At 44.0% G+C, this 24,824-nt stretch overlaps 1 protein-coding gene across 1 annotated transcript in view; it reads right to left on the reverse strand.

Annotated features, from left to right (window-relative positions):
- The window catches only part of KCNK10 (potassium two pore domain channel subfamily K member 10), a gene marked incomplete at its 5' end in the record, with an annotated part of 127,994 nt that overhangs the window by 71,888 nt on the left and 31,282 nt on the right, over positions 1–24,824 (reverse strand). The window contains one exon of the mRNA XM_081291849.1: positions 8,962–9,302. Coding sequence (XP_081147975.1) covers positions 8,962–9,302 — 341 coding nt within the window. The remainder of the gene's footprint in view (positions 1–8,961; positions 9,303–24,824) is intronic.

Here is a 24,824-nt window from a genome sequence, read left to right on the forward strand (position 1 = left end):
TTGGTCACTATGTCCTCAAAGGTCCACCTCCAGGACCTCAGCATGGAACCCAACCAGTCTTCTCATGCAACTGCCCATCTCTTAAATCAAATCCTCCTCAACCCAAACATGAGGGAGTTGGAAATGAGTCAGTGTGACAGAGACTAACAATCCATGAACACACTTTCTGTGTCAGAAAGGCTACAAATCTAGCAGGAAGACCAAAAGAAAGGGCCAAAAAGGCAAGTACAACCTCCACAGGGGAGCTTCCCCATCTAGCATTTGAATGGATTTTCCCTGGTGAGGAGGAATTTGCCTTGATTCAGGATACACTCCATAGTCCCATGGTGTCTAGCCAAGGAGAGAATCTAATTAAGAGAGCATGAGCCCTGGAGTCAAGAGAAATCCAGGTTCAAGTTCTAATTTGACACTAGCAAGGCATGAGAACTTTACCCTCTGTAAAATGGGGCAGTAACTGTGGCCACCTCTTGTGGCAATGGGAAGAGTCACATGAGACTCAGTAATATTATACAAACTACATACCACTCAGCCTACACACTGGGTGCTTAATTAATGATGCCAAACAATATTCATTAAACAAGATGATAAGAGACATCTCCCCCAAAGGCCCATATTCCAGGGAAGTCCAGACCAAAAACATCTGAGAATGCACATTCTGAAAAATGACTGATACAAATCAACACCATGAAGGCTGCAGCATCCCTCTTTTCCCATCACCAGCAAAGACTCTTTATGAGTTTATTCTTTGAGGATTACAGAAGATGATGAGTGCTTCATGACTCTCTCCAAGGCTAGTAGCACCAAGCTTCTCAGATGAGAGCATGGAGATAAAGAAGTTGTCAAGACACAGTGACTGTCACTAATATGCCATTATGTAAAAATGTGAGTAACCGATGTGATTCTGCAATTTGTATTTGGGGTAAAAATGGGAGTCCATAACCCAATTGAGTCAAATGTATGAAAGATGATATGTCATGAGCTTTGTAATGTTTTGAACAACCAATAAAAAAAATCAAGTTCATGGAAACTGTAACTTCAAAAACACATTTAATACACTGTATTCACCACCAAATGAATACAAGTTCTCCAGGGAGGCTTACCTTTGTCTATTCAATTCTATTCCTTGCAATTCACTCTGAGAAGATAGGGGAAGAAAAGAATATTCCAGAACATTCAAGGCACTCTGCTGGGCACTTTGTCACCAGCAATCCCAGTGAGAAGGGCTCTCCAGTCTCTTAAATATTATGGGAACCTCAGGTTCAGTGGGCTGAGGCACTGTGGATCTGACTCTAAGGCTCATGTTCCTTTCCCTCTTTGAAAGAGCAATAGTCCACACTTGCAGAGCTAGAGCCCCAGGTCAGACAGCCCAGGTTTCCCAGGTCACTTCTCCTTCTCCCTCCAGTCTTTTTCTCTGGAGTAAAACCTTTCAAAAGAAGCATAGGGAACACTCGCCATTGCTGCAAATAAGCAATGGTTAGGTGGGTGGGCTCTGTAGCCTGACTTCCCCAGACTCAAATCCCAGTCCAGCCGCTTACTAGCTGTGTGGCCTTGGACAAGTTACTGAACTTCTTAGAATTTATTTATTCTTTGCTAAAATGGAATGATGATGAAGACAGTGACTATCTGAAGCCTAAATGTGCTAAAGGACAGGGGCCCTGCAGACAGTGCCCAGAGGAAAGCAGGTCTCTAAGTGATAGACATTCCTTACGATTCCAGCAATTCCCTGGGAAGTCCCCCTTATAAGATGCCACTAATGGATGGATCTTCTATGGGTGTGCTGAATGCTGAGCCCTGACTCAAGTTAAGTGGACCCCCAGGACACCAAACACAACCTAGCAGAATTGGATTAGTGTCTCCTTTTTTCAGAAGGGTTCGGGTGAAAGGGGCCTGACCCTACATAGAAGATCCTCAGGCCTCTCTTATAGTTAAATAGCTATCAGACTCAAGTCCCAGAGACAGAGTAACTTGGTATAAGCAGTCAGGCCAGCACTGGGGGCCACTTCTGTGAAGAGAACTTTGTATTTCAACAAGACAAGCAAAATCTGTCCATTAAAAAACTTAGGATTTGAAGTCCCAAAGGGCATTTCAGAAGCCTTCTTTTTGTCCCCTTAGGAGAACTCCAGAATGCACATAATTTAGATTTCAGGTTTCTTTGTTCCCTAACAAGTATACCTGAAGGTTACTGAACTGTTTCCTTCCATCCTCACCTCCGCACCTTAGACCACTCTCACAGGATGGTCCATTATCACCATCTCCATTTTACATTCAAAAGGGGTACCAAGGTCAGGAGTGACACTTACCCAAGTAACACAGCCATAAGTGGAAAGAATTTAACATGAAAAGGTTAGTCCCAGGATCCGGTGTTTATGGCAGGCTATGCATGGCCTACTTGGCCTCTGCCTGAACAGTCACGGGTATGGAGCACAGAGCAGGCACTGGAGAAGTCTTTGCTGAATGCAGAATAAGTAATGCTCAAGTTTTCTTTCTCGACTATCTCATGTAGCCCTTTCTCTGTCTTTTAGCCTCTCCCACCTATGAGGATGCAATAGTCCTCTAACTGGTCTTCTTGCAATAGCTCTATCCTCCAACCTAAAAGGTTTTTTGGGTTTTTTTTCCAGTAGGAATTTCCCATCCTGTCTCCACCTTACTTAGATGCTTCCGTGATTTTCCATTTTCCAAACTCCACAGCAGGCCTCTCAAGACACCTTCCAAATCCAACCCCACCCCTTTCCCAGACTCACTTCCTCCCCCTCTTCCCATCTCTCTCAGCTCAGGCCACATTGGCCACTGCAGCTCCCTCAGGGGGCCTCATGAAAACCCCCGGGATGCCCTGCAGCCATGGACTGCCCAACAAACCTCCTTCCATATCTCAGTTTCTCTTCAAGCATGCGGTGGTTCAGACCTGGACTATAGGGTCAGACCACCTGGCAGTGAATTCTGGATCCTTCACTTACTAACCTTGAGCATTCCTCGTCTGTAAATGGGCACCAAAGACCCTCTTCATGGGCAGATGTAGGGACTAAAGGAGATAAACAGCCACATAAATATCCCTTGGCCTCTGATGGCCTCGCTGGGGCTCCTGTTCTTTCACATATTTCAAATAACGATTCCAGTGAATTGTAATTACTAACTGATATGCCTCTTGCTCCAGGGCTTCTCCACCTATTAACATGCTGGAGCCAATTATAGTTTGGGGGGCGGGGAGCCTGCTATGCATTCTAGGAGATTTGGCAGCATCCCTGGCCTCTCTCCTCTTGAGGCCAGTAGTCACCACTCAATGTGACAACCCAAAAAAGTCCCAGAGACTGTCAGATGCCTCCTGAAGGCAACCCTCAGCCCATTGACCCAACCCTGTAAGGAACGGCTGCTTGAAACTTGGAGTTCCTCGAACAGTTTAGAACAAGAACTGTGGCCACAGCAGTGACAGTTACCCATTTTGAGCGCTCACTGTGTACCAACGCAGTTCAAAGTCCTTCTTGTGAATGATGGATGTACCCCTCCAACACCCAAAGGGGAGGGGTTTTCACATTTTATCAATGATAAAACTGGAGCACAGATTAGGTTAGTACCTAACTAACTCAAGGTGTGTCTGCCTCTCATCTTGTCTATCCCCTGCATCATGGGAATGAGCACATGGGTGGATAAATGAATGCTGCTGTCTCCTCCATAACAGTCATCTATCTTTTTTCACCTCTCAGGACCAGTGAGCCATCAGTCTCCTCTGGAGTCCCACAGTACCCCATAAAGTGGTTTAATTTGTCAGAAAATCACTCACCAGCTATGGCTCTTCTAAGCTATCCAGGCATTTTGTGGGGATCACGCTGCTCTGGTTACTCTGTTTTTGTTATTAATAATAGGAAGCACACTCTCCAGCTTAGCTCTATGGTGGTTTCACTCAGTGCAGACAAGAGACATGACCAAATAAATACCATCTATCTCATTTTCTACCCGACAGTCACTCCTTTCAGACTCTGCTAAGATATAGTGATACTATTTTTGCAGCTTAGACCACAGTACCCTTAAATCCTTCCAAATGTGTATAGACAAACTATTTTTAAATACCATTTCCCAGGTCACTACACACAGTGCTGCTCACTCATAAAGAGTGAGAATGTTTCCCTGGTTCATAAGTGTGAATGCAAGGGCAAACACTAACAATTTGGTTCTTTATTGACACAGATGCAGCAAATAAACCTGTTTAACCTACATTGTGATAAAGAAAATAAGGTAAACTGTTAAATCATAATAGTGGAGATCCGAAAGTGCCCCAGGTCCAGGACGAACATTCAGTAGATAAAGGGAAATCAATAAATGCTTCCTGTTAGGGAACAAGGAACACCAATGATTTTTTGATCAGTAAAATTTTGGAAAATAGTAAATATAAAACAAAAGCTTAAGAGAGGTTGAGCATTTTATAAAGCATCCTACAAAAAGGGCTCATAGGCTGAATGGACGAAGCAGTGTAGTGTCAGACAGACCCTGCTTCCAATCCTAGCTCTGCCACTCTGGAAGTTAAAAAGTTACTCAACCTCTTGTACTATCAGTTTCCTTACCTCTAAAGTGGGGATAATAATACCAACTTAAAACATCATGGAAAGATTAAATGAGATAGTGGGTGTAAGGTGCCCCACTCACTCACCACAGGTGCCTAATGAAGTTGCTTTCTTGGATTGTTATAAAATTATCTTAAGTGCACACACATGTACACAGGTACACACTCATCATTTCAGAGCAATCTTTGAGGCCAAAACAGGAGACAAAAATTCAATGCAGTCCCTATCAAAACACCAACGATGTTTTTCACAAAACCTGAAAAAACAATACTACAAATCATATATATACATATTTTAAAAAGACCCTGAATAACCAAAGCAATACTAAGAAAAAAGAATAATGCATGATTTTAAGACATAGTTCAATCCAGACACAGTGGTGCAAACCTGTAATCCCAGTGGCTTGAGAGGCTGAGGCAGGAGGATCACAAATTCAAAGCCAGTCTCAGCAACTTAGCAATGCCCTGAACAACTTAGCGAGATCCTGTCTCAAAAGAAAAAATAAAAAATGGGCTGGAAATGTGACTCAGTGGTTGAGTGACCCTGGGTTTAATCCCTGGTACAAAAAAAAAATACATACTTCAGAATAATATCAAAACAACAACATGGTGCGGGCATAAAAACAGACAGGTAGACCAATGGGAAAGAGTAGAGATCCCAGAAATAAACCCACACATCTACAGCCAGCTGATTCTTGAAAATGGCACCAAAAAACATACATTGGGAAAAGGACAGCCATTTCAATAAATGGTGCTGGGAAAACTGGATACTCACCTGCAAAAGACCCCTATCTCTCACCCTATACAAAAGTCAACTCAAGATGCATCAGATACCTAAATATAAAAGACCAGAAACTCTGATACCACTGGAAGAAAACACTTCAAGATATTTTATAGGCAATGATTTTCTGGATAGAACTCCATTAGCTCAGGAAATCAAAGTAAGAATTAACAAAAAAAAAGGGGGGGGATTACATCAAATTAAGAAGCTTCTGCACAGCAAAGGAAACAATCAACAGAGTGAAGAGTCAACCAACAGAATGGGAGAAAATATCTGCCAATTATTTATCTGAAAGAGGATTAATGTATAAGAACTCAAAAAAAAACTTAAGAAAAAACAGTAATCCAATTTTAAAATGGGCTAATTATCTGAATAAACACTTCTCAAAAGAAAAGATACAACTAGCCAACACATATATGAGAAAATGCTCAATATCATTAGCCATCAGGGAAATGCAAATCAAAACTACAATGAGATACCATCTCAATCCAGTTAGAATAGTTATTATAAAAAAAATGCTGGCAAGAATGTGGAAGAAAAGGGACTATTCTATACTGTTGGTGAGAATGTAAATTACTATAGCCATTATGGAAATCAGGATGGAGGTTCCTCAAAAAACTAAAAACAGATCTACCATATGATCCATCTATTCCATTCTGAGCACAGATCCAATGGAATTGAAATCAGCATACCAAAGACATCCCTGTATCCCCACATAGTACTTACTTACTATTCACAATAGCTAAATACAGAATTAAAATAGAAGCCAGTCAACAGATGAATGGATATAGAAAATGTGATATATCATATATGTGATATAATATATACTCATATGTATGTGTATATGTATACATATCATATATGTATATACCTACATATATATATATCACATGTCAATATCATATATATACTTAATGACATACATATATCTGTGATATAGATATATGTATATATATCTGATAAACATAAATATATGTATACATGTATAGATATACATGTATACATATACATTGCATGTATTATATATGTGTATGTGTATATATAATACATGCAATAGAGCATTGTTTAGCCATAAAGAAGAATAATACCCTGTCACTTGTGGCACAATGCATGGAACTAGAGGAAATTATGTTAAGTGAAATAAACCAGATACAGAAAGACAAGCACCACATATTCTCTCATTATGTGGAAATTGAAAAACTCAACTCAAAAGCAGAATAGTGGAGACTAGAAAGGGAGAGATGGGGTAAGGAGGTCAGATATGATTCATGTGTGCCATATGCATGTATGGAACTATCACACTGAACCCCATTGGTGTGCACAGTTAATACATGTTAATAAAGTTTTAATCTTTCTGAGAGTATAACCATGTCTGCAGGATTTGAATTATGGCAGATTTTTTTAAAAACTGGGACAAGAGGCTGGGGTTATGGCTCAGTGGTAGAGTGCTTGCCTAGCATGTGTGAGGCACTGGGTTCGATTCTCAGCACCACATATAAATAAATAAACAAAATAAAGGTCCATCAACAACTAAAATATACATAAAAATAGTAAAAAAGACTGGAACAAGCCAGGCACGTGGCACACACCTATGCCTTAGTGGCAGCACCATAATTAGTACATCCACACTCCCCCCACCACAACTATCCTTTGCTCTGGCCCTGAGCTCTTTCAGAAAGGATGGGGTCAAGGAACAGGTAACAAATAATTACTGAAATAATCAGTAAATGCATGAATAAGCTCAGTGACATCACTAATGTTAGATATATACTCTGATACCTCACACCAAAAGCATTTATCTAATGAGCAGCAATAAAACACAAAGCAATGTAGAGTTATGAAATCCTATTTACACCTGGGGTGGAAGGATTTATAGTTCTGATTATTAAAGAGGCAAGTCAGATTATCAAGACTAATTTAAGCCAGGCACAGTGATGCATGTCTGTAAACCCAGTTACTTGGGAGGCTGAGGCAAGAGGATCGAAAGTTCAAAGCCAGCCTCAGCAATTTAGCAAGGCCCTAAATAACTTAGTGAGACCCTGTCTCAGAATAAAATATCAAAAGGGCTGGGGATGTGACTCAGTGGTTAAGTGCCCCTGGTTCAATCCCTGGTACCAAAAAAGAAAAATCAAATTTAAAAGAATATGAATATGATTATGAAGGTTCCAGGCCATAAGTAGCATACAAATTCCCCTGCCTCATCAGGGTCATTTGAAATAAATAAATAAATCATGAGTCAGCCCAGACATGTTGATCCTACACAATACTAGGCTGTAGAATTTTTTATACCTTTATTTTATTTATTTGTTTATTTGTTTATTTATTTATTTATTTATTTATTTATTTATTTATTTATTTAATGTGGTGCTGAGGGTCAAACCCAGTGCCTCACCCATGCTAGGCAAGCACTCTATCTACCTGAGCCACAGTCCCAGCCCAGCCATTAGAATTTAATGTGTGTGACTCCCAGACTCATAAAGCATTGTGGAAACTTGGGCTGGGATTGTGGCTCAGCGGTAGAGCGCTCCCCTAGCACTGGCCAGACCCTGGTTCGATTCTTAGCACCACATAAAAATAAAGGTATTGTGTTGTGTCCATCTACACACACACATTAAAAAAAAAATCTCTCTCTCTCTCTCTCTCTCTCAAAAAAAAAAAAAAAGTGGAAGCTGTCTTTTCCATCTCTCTGCCTTCCAAACCTTAGAAGCCCCAGAAGGATGAGACTGTCCCCTGCTTCCATGAAAGTCACTGCCTTCCACCACCTCCCTCTCTCGATGGTTCAGCAGGGTGTCTAAAAGAGGAAAGGTTAACCTCGACATTGGGCAGCTGACCTTCACCTCCAAGGCAGAGCCCTGCACGGAGCTCTCAGCCAGACTTTCCAAACTCTCAGGCCTCCCAGACTCCTCAAACCTCCTGCTCCAATCCTCCCCAGCTTACCACCCTGGGTGACCCTCAGCCCTTCACCTCCACAGCCCACCCTGCCAAGCCCACCCCACCCTTATGGGTATCCTCTTGCTTCTTCAGGTTCCACCCCAAGTTCTTTGCCTTCATGTTCTCAGGATCTCTTCTCACTAATACCCCGGGGTCTGTAAAGGCCTTAGCACCTGACACCTCAAACGTGTCCAAAAGCATCAAGGTTGACCATTACTGTTACTGTGATCATTATTATTTCCTCGTCCAGAAACCACTGAAATGACTCTCAAGCCTACAATAGCTCCCTCACCCACACACCTGGAGGCCTTGGATAGGTTAATGCATCCCTGCTTATTTAAAATTCTCCTTTCTTTGGCTTCTAGGGCACCATCTTATCCCAGCATTTCTCAGAGTTCAGATCCACGACGTTCATCAACACCTATGGGTGGACTTGAATTGGAACGTCCAAAGCCCTTTCTCCTGCTGCTGCGTCTGGCACTAGATCCAAAGTCGGGTGACATAGGGCACAGCCTGCTCCCACATCGGGGCCCTTGCACTGTCACTCTCTGGTGCCAAATGTTGCCCACCCAGAGAGGACTTCCCTGACCACCAGGAGCATGGCCACCCAAGCAAAACTCAGTGACGGACCAAGACAAAATCAACACTGCCATCCCTCCCCACAGGTGGCTCCATGCGTGGATTGCGCCCTGCTTACCTGGATCAACGTCTCCAGCTCCTGGGGACTCACGCAGATGTGATCCCGCAGGAATTCCGCCTTCTCCAGGGCGATGGTGTTCTTCTGGCTGCTCTCAAAGGGCTGCTCCAGTGCCCGGAAGACGAGACCTCCCGTGACGAGGTAGACCACCACGACCACAAAGATCGCAACCACGGTTTTCCACTTCATGACGGTCTGCAGGCCCCCCTGGGAGGTGCCTTCCATTCTGGCTACCACCGTGGCTCGGGAGGAAATGGAGAGCCGAGGAGCCGGGTGGGGTTGGTGCCCGTTAGTGGTGCTCTTGGGCTGACACACCGGCGGGGCTGCTGCAGGAACGGCCACTGAGTGTGGGGAGAGGGGGAAAGAGAGTGTTGTTTATGATCACAAAGCACAAAACTTGTCAGCAACAAAGCACAGATGTCCTCCTTAAGCCAGCTCTCAAATGTGGGGATTAAAAACTGGTTCACCGAGGCTGCAGGTAGGGAATTTGATCCCTTGCTAGGTACCCATTTTGAGTTCTTACAAAGGACCACCAGGAGTCCTAATTTTGAAGACAAAAAAAAAATTATTAATTGAATTTTGAAATGCTTATATTTTTCTGCAAGCATCCAAATTGGAAAACCACTTCCCTGTTATTTATGATTCATCTCCTCCCCTAGCTTCCTTGTTTAAACAATGTGTAAGAAACGTCAAAAAATAAACATCTTTGAAAAACAGGCATAGCATTCAACTGGAGAAAATTAAACAGGAGAGGGATACCCAGCTAGTCTATCCAAGTACAAGTACAGAGAGGAGATGAACATCAATGACTAATAAAAGACTGTCTCGTCACCCACGTAGGGTGATCTTGCTAGATGCAAAGAGAGTCAAAAATCAGACACAGAAAGGAAGGTTTGGGTTTCTGAAGACCAGCAGTAATGGAGATAAAGAAAAAGACAGGTGGCCAGAATGAGGGGTGGAAACAAAGGCAATGATTTATGTTAATTAGTGTAGCTTTGTGACAAAATCATAAGAATAAAATCAATACCAAATGTATTTCCTAAAAGAAAATGAAATGGCTTACTTAGATGTAACTTTCCCAGATCTGTTAGTAATAGGATTTGGCTTCTATTGTCTTCCAATAAGAAGTCACTGAAAAGGAAATTTTCCCTGGTTTTCAGAACACAAGGAATTCTCTAAGGTCCCTGGTTCTCTGTGATGGCAATTTCATTACCTTGGAAATAAATACGTTAAGCTGGTGGCTCTTCTGCAACAACAGAGAGTTCAAGGTAGTGCCCCCCACATAGTGCTGCTGTGCATTGCGGAAATCTTGTACAGCAGTGACCCATCGTGGCACTTCCATTCGGTCCTCCCTTATTATTCTAATTGTTATCATGGCCTCTGCGGTGGTGCAACCTGGCTGTTATGTAAACAAGGTATTAGGAGACAGCAAACCTAAGTGAGGCCAATGATCCACTCCAGCGGGGCTGAAATGCCCAATCTCTGCACTGGGGGAGTCAAGGTGAATCAAAGAGCCGGAATCTCACTCCTAGTTCAAAATATCAATGATCCTACCAACACCTGGCTGTTGGCATGACCGCTTGAAGAATCTAAATCTGCCTCTCATCCTAGACCCTCAAATTCAGTTTTTCTCTTTGGAAACTAGGCTGAACATCGATCTTTTACTGTATATGATTCTTTACAATAGAGTCATTCAATGCTAAATTTCCCTGGGGTTTAACATGAATGCAAAATTCTCTAGGATCTCAGATTGAACTATGTATAAATTAGAATCACCACCACTCTGTGGCAACTGGAAGGATAGCCTCCAAGGTACCCCCCATCCCACCCCAAGAATTCATGATTGTTACCTTACATAGCAACAGACACTCTGCAGATGTGGGTAAATTAAAGATTTTGAGGTGAGGAGATTATGGTGGATTAAGGTGAGCCCAATATAATCACAAGAAGATCACAAAGAAGGAGACGTGAAGGAAGAAACAGATATGGGAGTGATGTGACCACAAACCAAGGGATGTGGTCCCTCTGTAACTGGAAAACCCAAGGAAAAGATTCTCCCCTAGCACCTCCATAAAGATTCAGCCTTACACCTTGCCCAGTAAAACTGATTTTGAACTTTTGACTTCCAGAACCATATTATTATTAATTAGTGCTGTTTGAGGCCCTGAAGTTTGTGGCAATTTGTTACAGCAGCTACAGGAAACTAATACACCCTCCATTAGATTAGGTCCCCCTGCCTAGAGCTCACTGCACTATGTTACTGATGGAGTCGGGTCACTTTTTCAGAAAATTTATTAGACTGAACGTTCCATGAAGACAGGCACTGTGTCCACTCCTCACCTCTGAATCCCCAGTGTTCTGCAGGATACCTGGCACACAGTGGGCAGCCAATCAATGACGACTGACTAGGTGAAGGAAGGAATATTGGCGTAGCTGAACCACACATACAATGCCAATGAGAACTGTCAGATAGAAAGCAACTTGACGGTCCAGCGGCACTGAACAGCAGACCTCAAACACAGCAGTGCTCTGTTCGCACCACCACCCCTCTTCAGAGGTTCTCACAGTCAGGAGCCTCCTCCCCACCCTCATCTGCCTGGCCAACCCCCATCCTTCTCGATGCTGGCCTCCTCCAGGTGGTCCTCCTGGACACTTCCTGGCAGATTCAGCCTATCAACCTCTTGGAGTCAGAAAGCTCATCTTTTAATCACCGATCTCCACTTCTTGGCACAGGGCCCAGCCAAGCCAATGTTAAACAGCAAATGTTTATTTTCTGTTGTTATTGATGTTGATTACTCCTTCAGACTATATGCCGCCCTGAATTGCCACTACCCTCAATAGGAAGCATTTATATGACACTGATTGAATGGAAATAAGTCACAGTTCCCCCCAGCTTTGGGGTGGTGACAGTCCATTTAGGGAACACACTCTACAGTACCAGGTAACTAAAACTGGAATAAAGTCTTATCAGGTGACCAAGGATGGCCTGACCATAAGGACTAGTTGGAGCTGAGTCCCCTTCAGTGATCTCCATCACTGATCTACCGAGCTTCTAGCATCCCCGAGGCTAAGCAGAATTGGGCTTGAGAAAGGTCTTTTTAGGCCAGTTCCTGGTGCCTGCTTGCTAGGAGAATGTCCCTAGGAGAGAGTTTGGACAGAATCCAGCAACTCCTTAGTTTCCAAAGCACTGGAGCAAAAACTAGAACTTCAATCCCAAACCTCTCAGTGACTGGCTGACCTTGAAATGGTCACTTGGCTTCTCTGTTTGCTTATCTGTGCGATGTGAGTAATAAATGCGGTTTTCTTGTTGTTTTTATCCTGAGGATTGTCACGAACAGCAAATAAGCTGCTGGGTTTACTGACGGGAGCATATTTGTAGAAGTCAGGAGTACTGGCAGGGACCTGAGGACACTGCAAAACCTTTTGTGCATTTGACCAAAGATGAAGTTAGCCTCTTTAGCATGTATGAGTGCACTTTTTGAGGGCTGGAAAGGAATTTGGACAAACTCCTTAAATGGGAAAAACTTTAAAAACTTCCAAAAGGTGTTTTAATCAGTCCATTTCTTCTCCTCAGGAACCATAGTTGTTCTCCCACGAACAAAATTGTCCCTATGATCTGGGATGAGCCTCTGGAGGTCTCTGTGCCTGGTGCAATTGAAGAAGCAAAATTAGACAGATGACTCTGATGGTGGTGACGGTCGCTAAGGTGGCAGGAGCCCCTACCACACAGTGAGCACTTACCTGTGCCTGTCACTCTGATAAATGCTTTGCTGATATAGCTGGCTTTGGACCTCACCATGAAGGATTATCACACTGTGTGCATCCAGGTCCACCCAGAAGCAGATGTTGAGAAGGGATTAAACGTGCATGGGTTTTATTAGGGGAAATGTCTATGTGAGAGAAAATAAGAGGGAGTCAGCAACGCCAGAAGGGTCATCAGACACTGTGTCTAATGGAATCCTGCAGGCACCTGCTCACTGTCACCACCCAGCCCCACCGCACAGGTACAGAAACTGAGACCCAGGCAGGTTAAATGACTAAGCCAAGGTCAATACCCAGAAAGTAGTGGAACCAGGGTTAAAACTGGAATACTCTGACTTCAAAGTCCGTTCTCCTGTGTGTCATTAGGAACAGGACAGTAGGAAGCAAGGCAACTTCAGAGGGCAGGGCATTTGTTTCAGACTGGCATTATAGCATCTCCTAGTCTATGAGGTTAACTACTTCGTTTCCTAGTGGTAATAGAGTTCTTTTCCATAGAACATATCAATAATGGGTGCATCATAAAAAGTAATAGCCTAGAATACCTCACAGTTCCAACAGAAAAATATTTGGCAGAAAAATGACTGCAGAGAGTTGACAAGAAAGGCAATATTGGGGCTGAGGATGTAGCTCAGTGGTAGAGTGAGGCCCTGGGTTCCATCCCCAGAACTGCAAAACAAGAAATGTTGGAAGACAATGCTCTTCAGTTATTGGTCATTTTTAAATGTTTCCTCACACATATTAGTACATTTCCCTTTTACCTAAATATGGGTGGATATGGGGGTAGACGTGGAAATCAGCTTTTTCATGGTTCAACCAAGTCTTAGTAATTCTATATTCTTCAGGTTTTCCCATGCTCCCTAGACTCCACTGCATCATTAGTTCATGTATTCAATCAGCAAACCTTTGAGTTTGCCTGTCACCGTGTTTGGCACTGGGCGGTTGTAAATGAGTGACACATCCCTGCCTTCAGAGTTAGTGGGAGAATTGACAAAGCTCTTAATGCAGGAACCCATTCTTTTCACACAAAACCATGGGTGGAAGGCAGGGACCATTATCTGCCCTCCTTCATGAGTAAAGAAATTGAGACCTTGAATCACTTTTCAGAAGTCAGTGAGCGAGCGGTGGCATGCTTGAATCTGTCTTCAGACACCTAACCCTGAGCTGCCCTAAACAGATGGCATCCAAAGGATTCAGGGTCTCCTGGAAACCTGAAATGCAGCCACCTCAGAGGTGCCACTGTCACACAGCCACATGACTTTGCCTATTGACCCAGGAAAAGTACAACTGTGACTGCAGATGCAGGGGCAGGAGGCAGGGAGCACCGCCTGTCACCTCCTACCCAACCCCAGCTCTGGAATCCTTCCATAGCCACCTGCGTTGATGTGTCTCAGCGCTTTCCAACAGCCCCACTTTAAGGCTTGCCTAGAGTTCCCGGTAGGCTTCCCCAGGCTGGTGGGGAAGAGGGAGTCAGGAAGAGGGCAGGAGAGATGACAGCACACAGCCCCACCTCAGAGGGGACCACAGATGCCTGCAGCTGTCACCACAGCGGTTAGAGCAGAGTGTTTGTCTGCTGAGTCCAGACACCCCAACAGCCAAATCCCACTGTTCCTATCCCCCTGCGGCACCCCCCCACCACCGTGCCTTCAATGATCAAGTTCATCCCTGCAAGAAAGGCAGCAAGTCTTAGCTCCACAAACTCAATGAGCAAGCCCTATTCCCCAAGGCCACAGGAAGGAAGGCTGTCCCTGGAGGCTGGGCATTGCTCTCTCCTCCCAGCCCTCTTGGAAACTTTGCTTCTGGATGGAAGAAACCAAGATACCATAGGATGACTGGGACCCTCCAGGACTGAGTGAAAGGCTCCAGGCTGAACGGGAGGACAAGAAAGCTAAGAACAGGCTGCTCCTGTCTCCCATCTGTCCTTCCACCTCTCCTTGGTGAGACCTTCCACTTCTCTCACCTGAATCACTGCAACAGCCTCCGGTCCTGGGCCCCCTAAATCCATGCTGCACATCCCAGCCACCTGGAGCTCTCTGGGGTGAATCGGATCGCTGGCCAGTGCCTAAGATCCTGAAGGCACCAACGATTCAGGATAAAGGTCAGGCTCCGTGGCTTGCTCCAAGAGTCTCCCTTCCAGGACCTGGCACCAGCCTATCTCCCCAGACTCACCCACTGACACACCCCCACAAGCAACCTTTGCCCCAATCAAACCCTGTGGCACCCAGGCTACAAATGCTGAGCCACTAAACAGCTCTATTCCCAGATCCCTTTCTCCTCCTCTCTCATTTTAGCCAAGTCTCCTCATTCTTTGAAACTCACCTCACGGTCACCACCTCCAAGAAGTCCCCCATGGCTGCCCCTCTCCAGGATGATCATATGCCCTTTTTCTCTGCCTCATGATGGAGCTTCGTGGAGTACCTACATCTAGGAGGCTCCTCATGACAGTCTGGTCCGTTGCTGACTTGGTCCATTTATCCCTTGATGCATTTGTCTCAGGTCAACATTTATGATATCAAGTTGATACACTTGACCCAAAGAAAATGTGGCTGCAGCTCATCTATCATCTAGAGTCAGCCCCAGGATTACTGTGTTTTTTTTCCAGAGACAGATATCCAGAGTCAAGGTGTTCAACTTCTCAGAAAATGAACAGTCCAAGGAGAGCTCTTCATGGTGTGTACAAATGCTAGAAAGGACCCAAACACTCAGATGTGGGCTTTCTTCTTCTCTTTATGAAGGGATAGAAGGTTTTCTTTTATTTATAGGTACAAAATACTTGTTAGAATAAAAAAAAAACCCATTGAGTGTTCCAAAACATGAATGATGAGTCACCTCTCTGCTACCAGACAGGGAAAATTTCCTTACTGTCTGCCATTCTTGAGTCCCTCTGACCAGGGCCAAACTGTGTCACCTTGGATTTGAGAACCTCAGAGATTAAAGGGCTTTTCTTGCCTTGTCCCATCATTGGTCCGACATGAGGAAAATATAAAGGACCTGGGTTCATTTGGGACTCAAAGCACCAGCCACTTCCATATCAGGAGTAGTAAGCAAATGGTTTCTTTTGATCTCCTGATACAAGAAGAGAGTGTCTTGTATTTGTAAATAAAGGGCATGGTGCAAAGTCAGGATCCTCTCCACCAGCAGATGGAGCCCAGAGAGTGACACTCTTAGGGAGTTGTAGAGTTTCGGGGGTCCTCCAGTTCACCGCAACCACAGGTTTAAGCTCCACTGTGACCTCATTCTTCCCAGGAACCATTAGGGAGAGAAGAGAGCAGAAATCCCCTCATTGGCTTTACCTTCCCATCCTCTTGGAAAGGTACAGAAGGAGCAGCACTAGTGGGAAGATGCATGCGATGAGGAATTGTTGCTCAGGGTCTAGTTCTAAGCCCGTCCTTGGTCAATGTGAGCGATCCACATCATCAGGGGGCAGGAACCACTATGAGATCCTCCCAACAAATTCTACCTGTGAGCAAATGCCATGCTGGACAAAGACCCGGGGTATAGACAGACATGAATTAAGGAGCGGTTGACTCTACCACAAAGAAGATCAGAAAAGGCTTCCCAGACAGGGAGCCCGTGATATAGTAGATGAGGGTTTGGTATCTGTCAGACGGCACAGGGAGGAGGGCAGACCTGCCAAAGGGTCAACAGGTAAGACCCAGGCGTCAGGGAGCCTGGGGAGTTTGTCAGCCTTATTGATGAGTGTGGGAACCCATTAAGGCCAACACAGAGAGAAGAGCCTGGGATCAGATTTGGGTTTGGAAAACTGACTCCAGCCACAGTACAGAAGCCGACTGGCAAAGTGAGAGGCCATCAGAAGGGAGTGTAGCCAGGAATTTACTAGAGGAGACGATGAGGGCCTCGATGTGGGTAATCACAAGGGGTACTAAGGAAGAAAAATCTACAGATCCCATGATGGATGGAGAGAAAGAAGTGTTAAAGAGGGAGGGTCTGGGCTGACTCCCCTTACCTCCTCCCATCCTTCCTTCCCCTAATCCTCTTCTTCTACCCTAATGGTAGCTAACAGACCCAGCTCTCTCCCCTTCTGTCTCTTGCTGGAGCTGCCAGGAGGTCCCACCTCTGTTATCCCTTCTCTCTGCTTAGAGTCCACATCCAGACTGCTAAAGAAATTGAGCAGCCTCAGGGATTGCTGTCACCTTAAACCCACGGTTTCCTTCTTCAACTGGTCTTCAGTGCTCCAGAGTAGTCCTACCCTATTTTCCTGTCCCTGTCTCCAGAGATGGCTGTCAGGATAAATGTCACGAAGACATTAAGGTGGGACTCACTACGAACAAACCTGAAATCACATCTAGAACTCCTATTCTACGTGACAGACATTTACTTTCCAAAAGGGCTTTCTGTAGAAAGCATTTAAACATCACACTCTGTGTGCATCTGAAACGGGCTTTGGTTTATGTTTGCATGTTTTTAAGACTAAGCCGTTTACATAGAATGAGGTGTGCCTTCCCTGTTGTCCTCCTCCTTGGGCCACAGAGACAGAGGCTCAGGAGCCCCAGCATATTCTGCTTCGCAAGCAGACTCTCAGCCACCTCTGTTTGCCAACAAAGCTGCTCAGTGCTCCTAGCTCATTTCACAGTTGCTACAACCTCCTACCCTCCCCCCCCAAAAAAAATCAAATGGAAAAAAAAATGTAAATGGTTCTTCCTTTACTGAGCCTACCAAGTCGCAAAAATAAACAAGATCCGTCAAAGGGAGAAGACAGTTTGTACAAAATACCCTACAAAACAGCTCTGCATTTCAGCATCGCCCTCTGGGTAATTTCCTCTAAAGTGGCTCCTCTAAATGCACATCAGTGCTGCTGACATCAGCAAGATTTCCATGATTTACTGCAAATGCCGCTATCAGAAGCTGGGAGTGAGCGGGTTGGAGGAAGAGAGCAACCTAAAAGGGAAAAGAATACCCCCATGAGGCTGAGGAGACAGTGACGTAGGGGATGTACAAATCCATTCATTTGAAGGCTGAAAAGTGTTTTGAAATATTAACCATCTTCAAGGAGTCAACAGACTTGCTGAAATTTTGGAGAAGTGGACTCCCTTCAATAAAATGGATAGCTGGATAGCCAGCAACACCTAGGTTGGGGGTTAAAATGGGATTGAATGAACAGTCAGCTCTGCCTGGGAAAGTGCAGGGCTGAATCAGGCTCCAGGGCAATTTTCAGCTCCAAAAAGCTGCTGACCAACAACTCATTCCACTCTCAAAATGTTCGTCCTTACTAGCAATTCCTCCTGTTAGGAAACTCCTGGAGATGCCCTTTAAGTTTCACCCTTTCATCTCTTTCTGAATCCTCCACAATCCCAATCCTAGTGTACTGCAGGTACTAAGTGCTCCATTAAAGTTCAAGAAAAGGAATTTGACAAATGTTTGCCAAGTAACTATTGTGCTTCAGGAACCAGGGGATACAAAAGTGATGAGCAGACCCTGCTATCCAGGAGCCAATCAATGAAAATGAAATGGAAGAATTGGGTGTGGGGGACAAGGGACCAGACTGTCCCCTGCCTTCCAAAGTATGCAGAAAAGGTTCTGTACACTTGATCTAGAAAAGTCATCCTGCAACTTCAGAGGGCAAACACATCCCCATGTGGACCACAGGGAGGTTTGCCAAGCTCCTATGCTGGGTCTTAAGCTGCTCCTCAAGTAGCAGTTCATAAAGCAAACAAGGGCAGGAGTTTGCTCCAGTGACGTTGTCCAGGGCTCAATTCTTCTTCCCTATGAATGAAGGTCCCTGCTCATAGACCCTGAGACCCAAATCTCCTACCCAGGCAAAAATCTTTATGTAACAGGTAAGTCACAAGCAGCTGCTGTAAACATATTTCTCTTCCAACACTCCCCAGTTATAAGGACCACAGGACCGTGTTCGAAAATCTAAGACAAATGAGATATTGAATACTGGCCCATAGCAGAGTTCCACATATCAGTGTACAATGGAAGAACCATCTCCGGCTTGCCATGTAAATGCAGTTAACTGTTGATGGATAATCCTTGTAAATAGCAAAGGCTGGGGGAAACCACAAGAGGGAAAAAAATAAAAACATTTTCATAGATAGTAAAATCTAAACTTTGGGTTCTCAGGTTTCAGCCAAGGAACAGAGTCTTCACAGAAAATCCTAGCTGATATTTAATTCATTGTACTCTTTCAATTCAACCCATATTTAATTTCCTTGAGATTGCCTCTGAAGAGGTCATTTGAAATCGTCTTGTGGTTCCAATTCCTCCATCTCATAGAAAGGAGGAGAGAGAGAAAGGCATGGAAATTGGTATGAACAATTAAAACAGCAAACGAGCTACTCAGCCTGGCTGTAGCGGACTTTGTGGTCATTTCCAAGAGTTCCCTACTATTTAAAGATGATTAATGGCCCCCAGGAAGCCAGTTGTGCTTAAGCTGCCATAAATGAGAGGCACTGAACTTAGCAAAGCCATTTGCACCACGGGCACGTGGAGTAAATACTTGATTCCACACATGCGGAAGTGCCTCGCCTCCCAACTCATTGAGAACATCCACACGAGGCCCATTTCATACTTCTCTAAGTTGGGCCACAGGTACAAGGGTAGTTCATTTCTTCTTTCCAATCAGAGATCAATATTCCCTGATTTTTTTGTTTTTACCCAGTACACAAGCAGTTTCTATCAAATTAGTATTTGACACAGATCGGCTACGTGCTCAGTGCTATGAGGTGCACTAAGAATTCAATGGAAAAATTAACTACATCACCAGAAACACCTTCCCAAAAGACTGGCTTCCCTCAATCGCCCTGGTGGCTAATCCTAGAAGTAGACCACGTGATAGCTTCTAGATGAAAGAGTTTAGTTAAGCTAGAGTTTCCCCATTTGTCTGTGTGTGTTAAAACGCACAGAACATAAAATTCACCGTTCTAACCTGTTTAAAGTGAACAATTCGACGTATGCCATCAGATTTGGCCAGCAAAGGTATAGGAGCCCCAGTTAAATTTGAACTTCAGATAAACAACAACATCTTTTAAAGTATAAGCATTTCCCCAACATTCCATGGGGCATACTTAATCCTTAGAAACCTTTTTTTAATGAAAATCAAATTTATTGAGGATCTAGTATTTTATCTACCAGATCTAAGTTAGGGAGAGGAAAAAAAAAACCACAACCGTCAACCACCCAAACAACCAGCCAAAAAGTGAAGTACTAAACTGGGTGACGTGGTTTGAATGTGTCCCCCAAGGTTTATGTGTTGGAAACCTAATTCCCAACCCAACAATGTTGAGAAGTGGGGTCCATAAGAGGTGATCTGAGGTCAGGGGTTTAGTTCAATGGTGGAGGATGTGCTTGGCATGAATGAAGCCCTGGGTTCCACCCCAGCACCAAGACACAAAAGGTACATGGGCCACGAGAGCTCTGCCCTGGAGGGTAGATTAACGTCACTATCCTAGGAGTTGGCTTCTTGCAAGAGTGGGTTTTTATAAAAGTCAGTTTGGTCTAACTCATACATTTTAATTAAAGAAATGTTATCAGACAACTGTTGTAATTGATAAGTACAAGATACCATTATTAAGTAAATAAATTCCTCCAGAGTGAATGTGTCCCTTCCACTAATTAATGAAGCAGCAACATATACCAGTTTAATTTTATTAGTAGATGATACACTGCTGCACATGCTAATTCTCTTATTCACCCTTATGTCTATTTTGTGTATATGCATGAGTTGGCTAAAATGTACCGACAATCTCTTATCAGTCCCAAGATGAGCTATATATACTTGGTCTCTGACTGACTCATTCTCTCTCTCTCTTTCTCCCTTCCTCTCTCTCACCAGATGCCAGCACCTTGATCTTGGACTTGCCAGCCCCCAAAACTTTGGAAAATAAATTCTTTTCTTTATAAATTATCCATTCTGTGGTATTCTGTTACAGTATCAGAAAATAGACTAAGACCCTGGGTGGTACTAATCCTAAACATATATAAAATAACAAGGCTTCCACTCCTGTCCACTCCACCAAACTGCTCTCCTCTGGATCTCCATGACCTTCACATTGCCAAGCCAAAGGGCCACCACCATTGTGGCCACATGTGAATTGTTTGTCAACAGCATTCCACAAGAAGACCTCACACCATCTCAAAATGCTCCCCACTCTCAGCCTCTGTGTCTTCACGCTCTAGATTTCCCTCCATCCTCTCTGGTTTGGACTTTTTGGATCCACTCTGCAAATGATTCTCCTCCCTCCCAAACACTGGGTTTCCATGAATTGATTCCTGGACTCCTTTGGCATTACACTCTCTCCCTGGGTAATTTCTTTGAGGGCCGTGATTATAAAATGTATACCACCTGAGGAGGAATAGATAAGGGACCCGTCTCACGCCTCGCCTCACCTCAATCAGCAGAGCTGATGTGAGCCTAAGAACGTCCCTTTCATCCCATCCTGTTTCTGTTAACGTCCCCAAAATGTAAACAGCAAGATCCTGTTTTTCAAGAAGATAGCTTGACCATCCTGAGGAGCACTGCAGAGACCCCCAAATCTGACCTAGAAGGAAGACTCCCCTACTTAAGACCTCATACTTATTACCTGCATGTTGTGCATCCAAATTTAAAACCTGGGAAGGAGCATCTGGCACCTGCACAATAAGCATGACGGGCAAGACACAGGAATCTGTCCATCGCCCCTCATTTATCATAAACCACTCCTAGCAGAAAGCCCACTAAAGGCACACAAAGAACTCAGCAGAGCACATAAGCCCAGACCCTCTCTAAGTTCATGGCAGACGTCTTAGTTGGGTCCCTGCTGCTTATTTGCAGCCTATCTTCCTCCAATAAGCTCTCTATATGCTTCTCCTTGTCTTGGTGAATTCTTCACACCAGATTTTTATGCCCAGATCTAAAAGGTCCCTGGATCTCCAGCCTCACATTGAGATACCTCAATGGAATCTCAAATTATAAAGTCTAAGTTGTACTTGATGGCCTACCCCACCAAAGAGAAGGCTTATCTTCCAGATGATATTAACAGCCAACCATGTTTTTTATTGGTACATATACATTATACAGAATAGGGGGTTCATTGTGCCCTACTGGCATATGCACAAAACATACTATGATCAATTTCACTCCCACTTACCTCCTCCCATTCTTCCTCCCCGCTAATCCCCTTCTTCTACCCTAATGGTCTCCTTTCTATTTTCATGAGGTACCTTTTTGCTTTTTTTTTCCTCTCTAGCTTCCACATACAGAGAAAATAGATGATGTCCGTCTTCCTGAGTCTGGCTGATTTTGCTCAACACTTCCATGCTCTCCCAGTTCCATCCATTTTCCTGCAAATGGCATCATTTCACTCTCTTTCTTTATGGCTGAATGAAAATCCATTGTGTACATGTACTGCAGTTTCTTTATGCATCCATCTGTTGGCGGACGCCTGGGCTGGCTCCGTAACTTGGCTGTTGTGAATTGCGCTATAAACATGGGTATGCGTGTCTCTCTAGAGCCTAACAGCCACCAATGTGCTCGAGCCAAAAAGGCAAGATCCTAAGAGCCAACCTTACTGTCTGTCCCCTTCCCTCTGCCCCCCCCCCACATAGTTGTGTCATCTAGAAACAGCCCACTGCCCTCTATCTCACTACCACTACCCTCAGTCCAGGCTACCATCTCTCTGGAGGCTTAGCCACGGGTCCCTCACAGCTGTCCTCGCGTCCTTGGGACCCCCTCCTCATCCATTCTCCACACAGCAGTCAGAAAAGTCTTTTTAAAACACCACTCGTCTCACAGCCCTCCCTGCTTCAGGGCCTCCCACAACTGCATCTAGAATAGAATGCATGCCCCTTACCATGCCTTCCAAGGTCTGACCACAGGGCTTCTGCCTGCCTCTCTAGTTCCAACCCACATACAACCCGCCCTCTGCCTCCCAGCCTTCATTCAGTTCCCATTTGGTTCCTCTCTTTCTAGAAGTCCTTCTCAATCCCCCCAAGGCCAGCTTCTTTCCTACTTTTAGGTCTCAGTTCAAATATGACCATATCAGAGAGGTCTTTTCTGGCCCATCTAAATAGCCTGGGTAATTTTATATTAACTTGACTGGGCCACAGGATGCCCAGATATTTGATCAAATGTCATCCTGGGTGTTCCCATGAGGGTCTTTGCTTGTGGATGAGATTTACACTTGAATCAGCAGAATGACTAAAGCAGACTTCCCTCCCTCACGGGAGTGGCCACATCCAAGCAGTTGAAAGTCTGAACAGAACAAGAAGCTGACCCTCTCCCGAGTAAGAGAGACTTCTTTCTGCCTTCCAACTGCAACTGAAATGTTGGCTGTTCATGGATCTTAAGCCTGGTGGCCTTCCAACAGGAACCAAATCATCAGCTCTCCTGAATCTCCAGCTTGCTGACTCACTCTGCAGATCTTGGGAACTGCTCACCTCCATGACGATGTGGTGAGGAGGGACAACTTCCTAGAAGACATCTCTTTCTTTCTCTCTTCCTCCCACTTTCTCCCCCTCCTTCCTTCTGTCTCTCTCTATATACATATATATAAGATTCATATATGATGTGATATGAGATAAATATATATATATCCTATTTGTTTGATATATATGTAAATACATATATATGATATATATATATATATCTTATTTGATATCTATATATGTGTGTGTATATATCAAATATATATGTATCACACACACATATATACACACACACACATACACACATAATATATATGATAAATACATATCTTATTTGTTCCTTTCTCTGGAGAACCTTGACCAATACATAGGTCTTCCCCATCATCCTCTACCCCAGGCATCCTGATTGTAAGTATATTATTTCTATTTGCTCTGAGTAGCCATCATCCCAGCAGCTTCCCCAGTAGACTATCAGCTCCCTGGGGGCAGGTGCCTTACTCACTTGGTTTCCTCTTACACACTCAGTGGCACCAGGCATATGTCAGTCATTCAACAAATACTGTGAATGAATGAATCAAATGCAAAAAGAAGTTTGCTGTTAAATAATTATATCAAAAATTAATGATATAGGGGCTGGGTTGTAGCTCAGCAGTAGAGCGCTCACCTAGCACGTATGAGGCCCTGGGTTCAATCCTCAGCACCACATAAAAATAAATAAATAAAATAAAGGCATGTGTCCAACTAAAGATAAATATTATTATTAAAAATTAATGACATAATTATTCACTTAAAGGGAGTTTTGGATATCAACCAGTCCAATTCCCTCAACCAGCATCTGTCCAACTCTGCAGTCTGACTTCCTACCACCTTTGAGCTCTGTTACATGACATTCTCTGAAAAAGCAGTTCAAGCCATGATTTCAGATTAATTTTGCAAATTTAGCTTGTGCTCATTAATTTGTTACTAAGTTCTTTAAAAATCCCAAATTTCAGTCTTTGGCATTCTGGACTGTATTTATCTCCATGGGAGCAAAAATCAGGCCACCATCCGCACCTAACAGTTCAAACACAAAAGTTTAGAAGACTTCTATATGGGGGCATAACTCAAACAAATCATTAAGCCAGTTAATGCCAGACGAGAAGGGTGCCCACATCTGTCCCCAAGCCCCTCCATGTCAGCATAATTGCACTCTATCTCAAACCAAGTACTTTTTAATTCCTGGGAATCTACCAAAGATTCCAGTAGAAATGCTCTAAAGTATAAGTACTAGAGGCACAGAAAGGCACTACCTTGGAAATGACAGCTGTAATACCTTGATATCCAGCCCTCCCATGCTAAGGAATCAACAAAAGCTGGAATCCATGGCTTCCTGACAGTGCTGCCACATTGCACAATTCCAAAAAGTACTGTTCAGTACACAACCTGCACTGCTATATGTGGCAACCCCTACTTTTTAAATTTGGCTTCATCTCCAGGTCAAGCTTCTTTGGGCCTGAATAAGAAACATCCTTGCATCAGAAAATTCAGATTTCTTTTTTATCCCAAGTGAAGAACACAGCAGGGGCCTATCAGACTTTTCCACCTGCTAAAGAAAAGAGTGATGATCACACCTCAAGATTATCTTCTATCACTTTCCATCAAACAAACTTGATCTGAAAAGGAAAACTGAAAACAACAATCACAATATGATCACTCATCCTGGGACGTATTTGTGTACAAAATCAGTCAGGTAGTCC

This window comes from Spermophilus citellus (assembly GCF_964194105.1).
Source record: "Spermophilus citellus genome assembly, chromosome: 4".
NCBI lineage: Eukaryota > Metazoa > Chordata > Mammalia > Rodentia > Sciuridae > Spermophilus > Spermophilus citellus.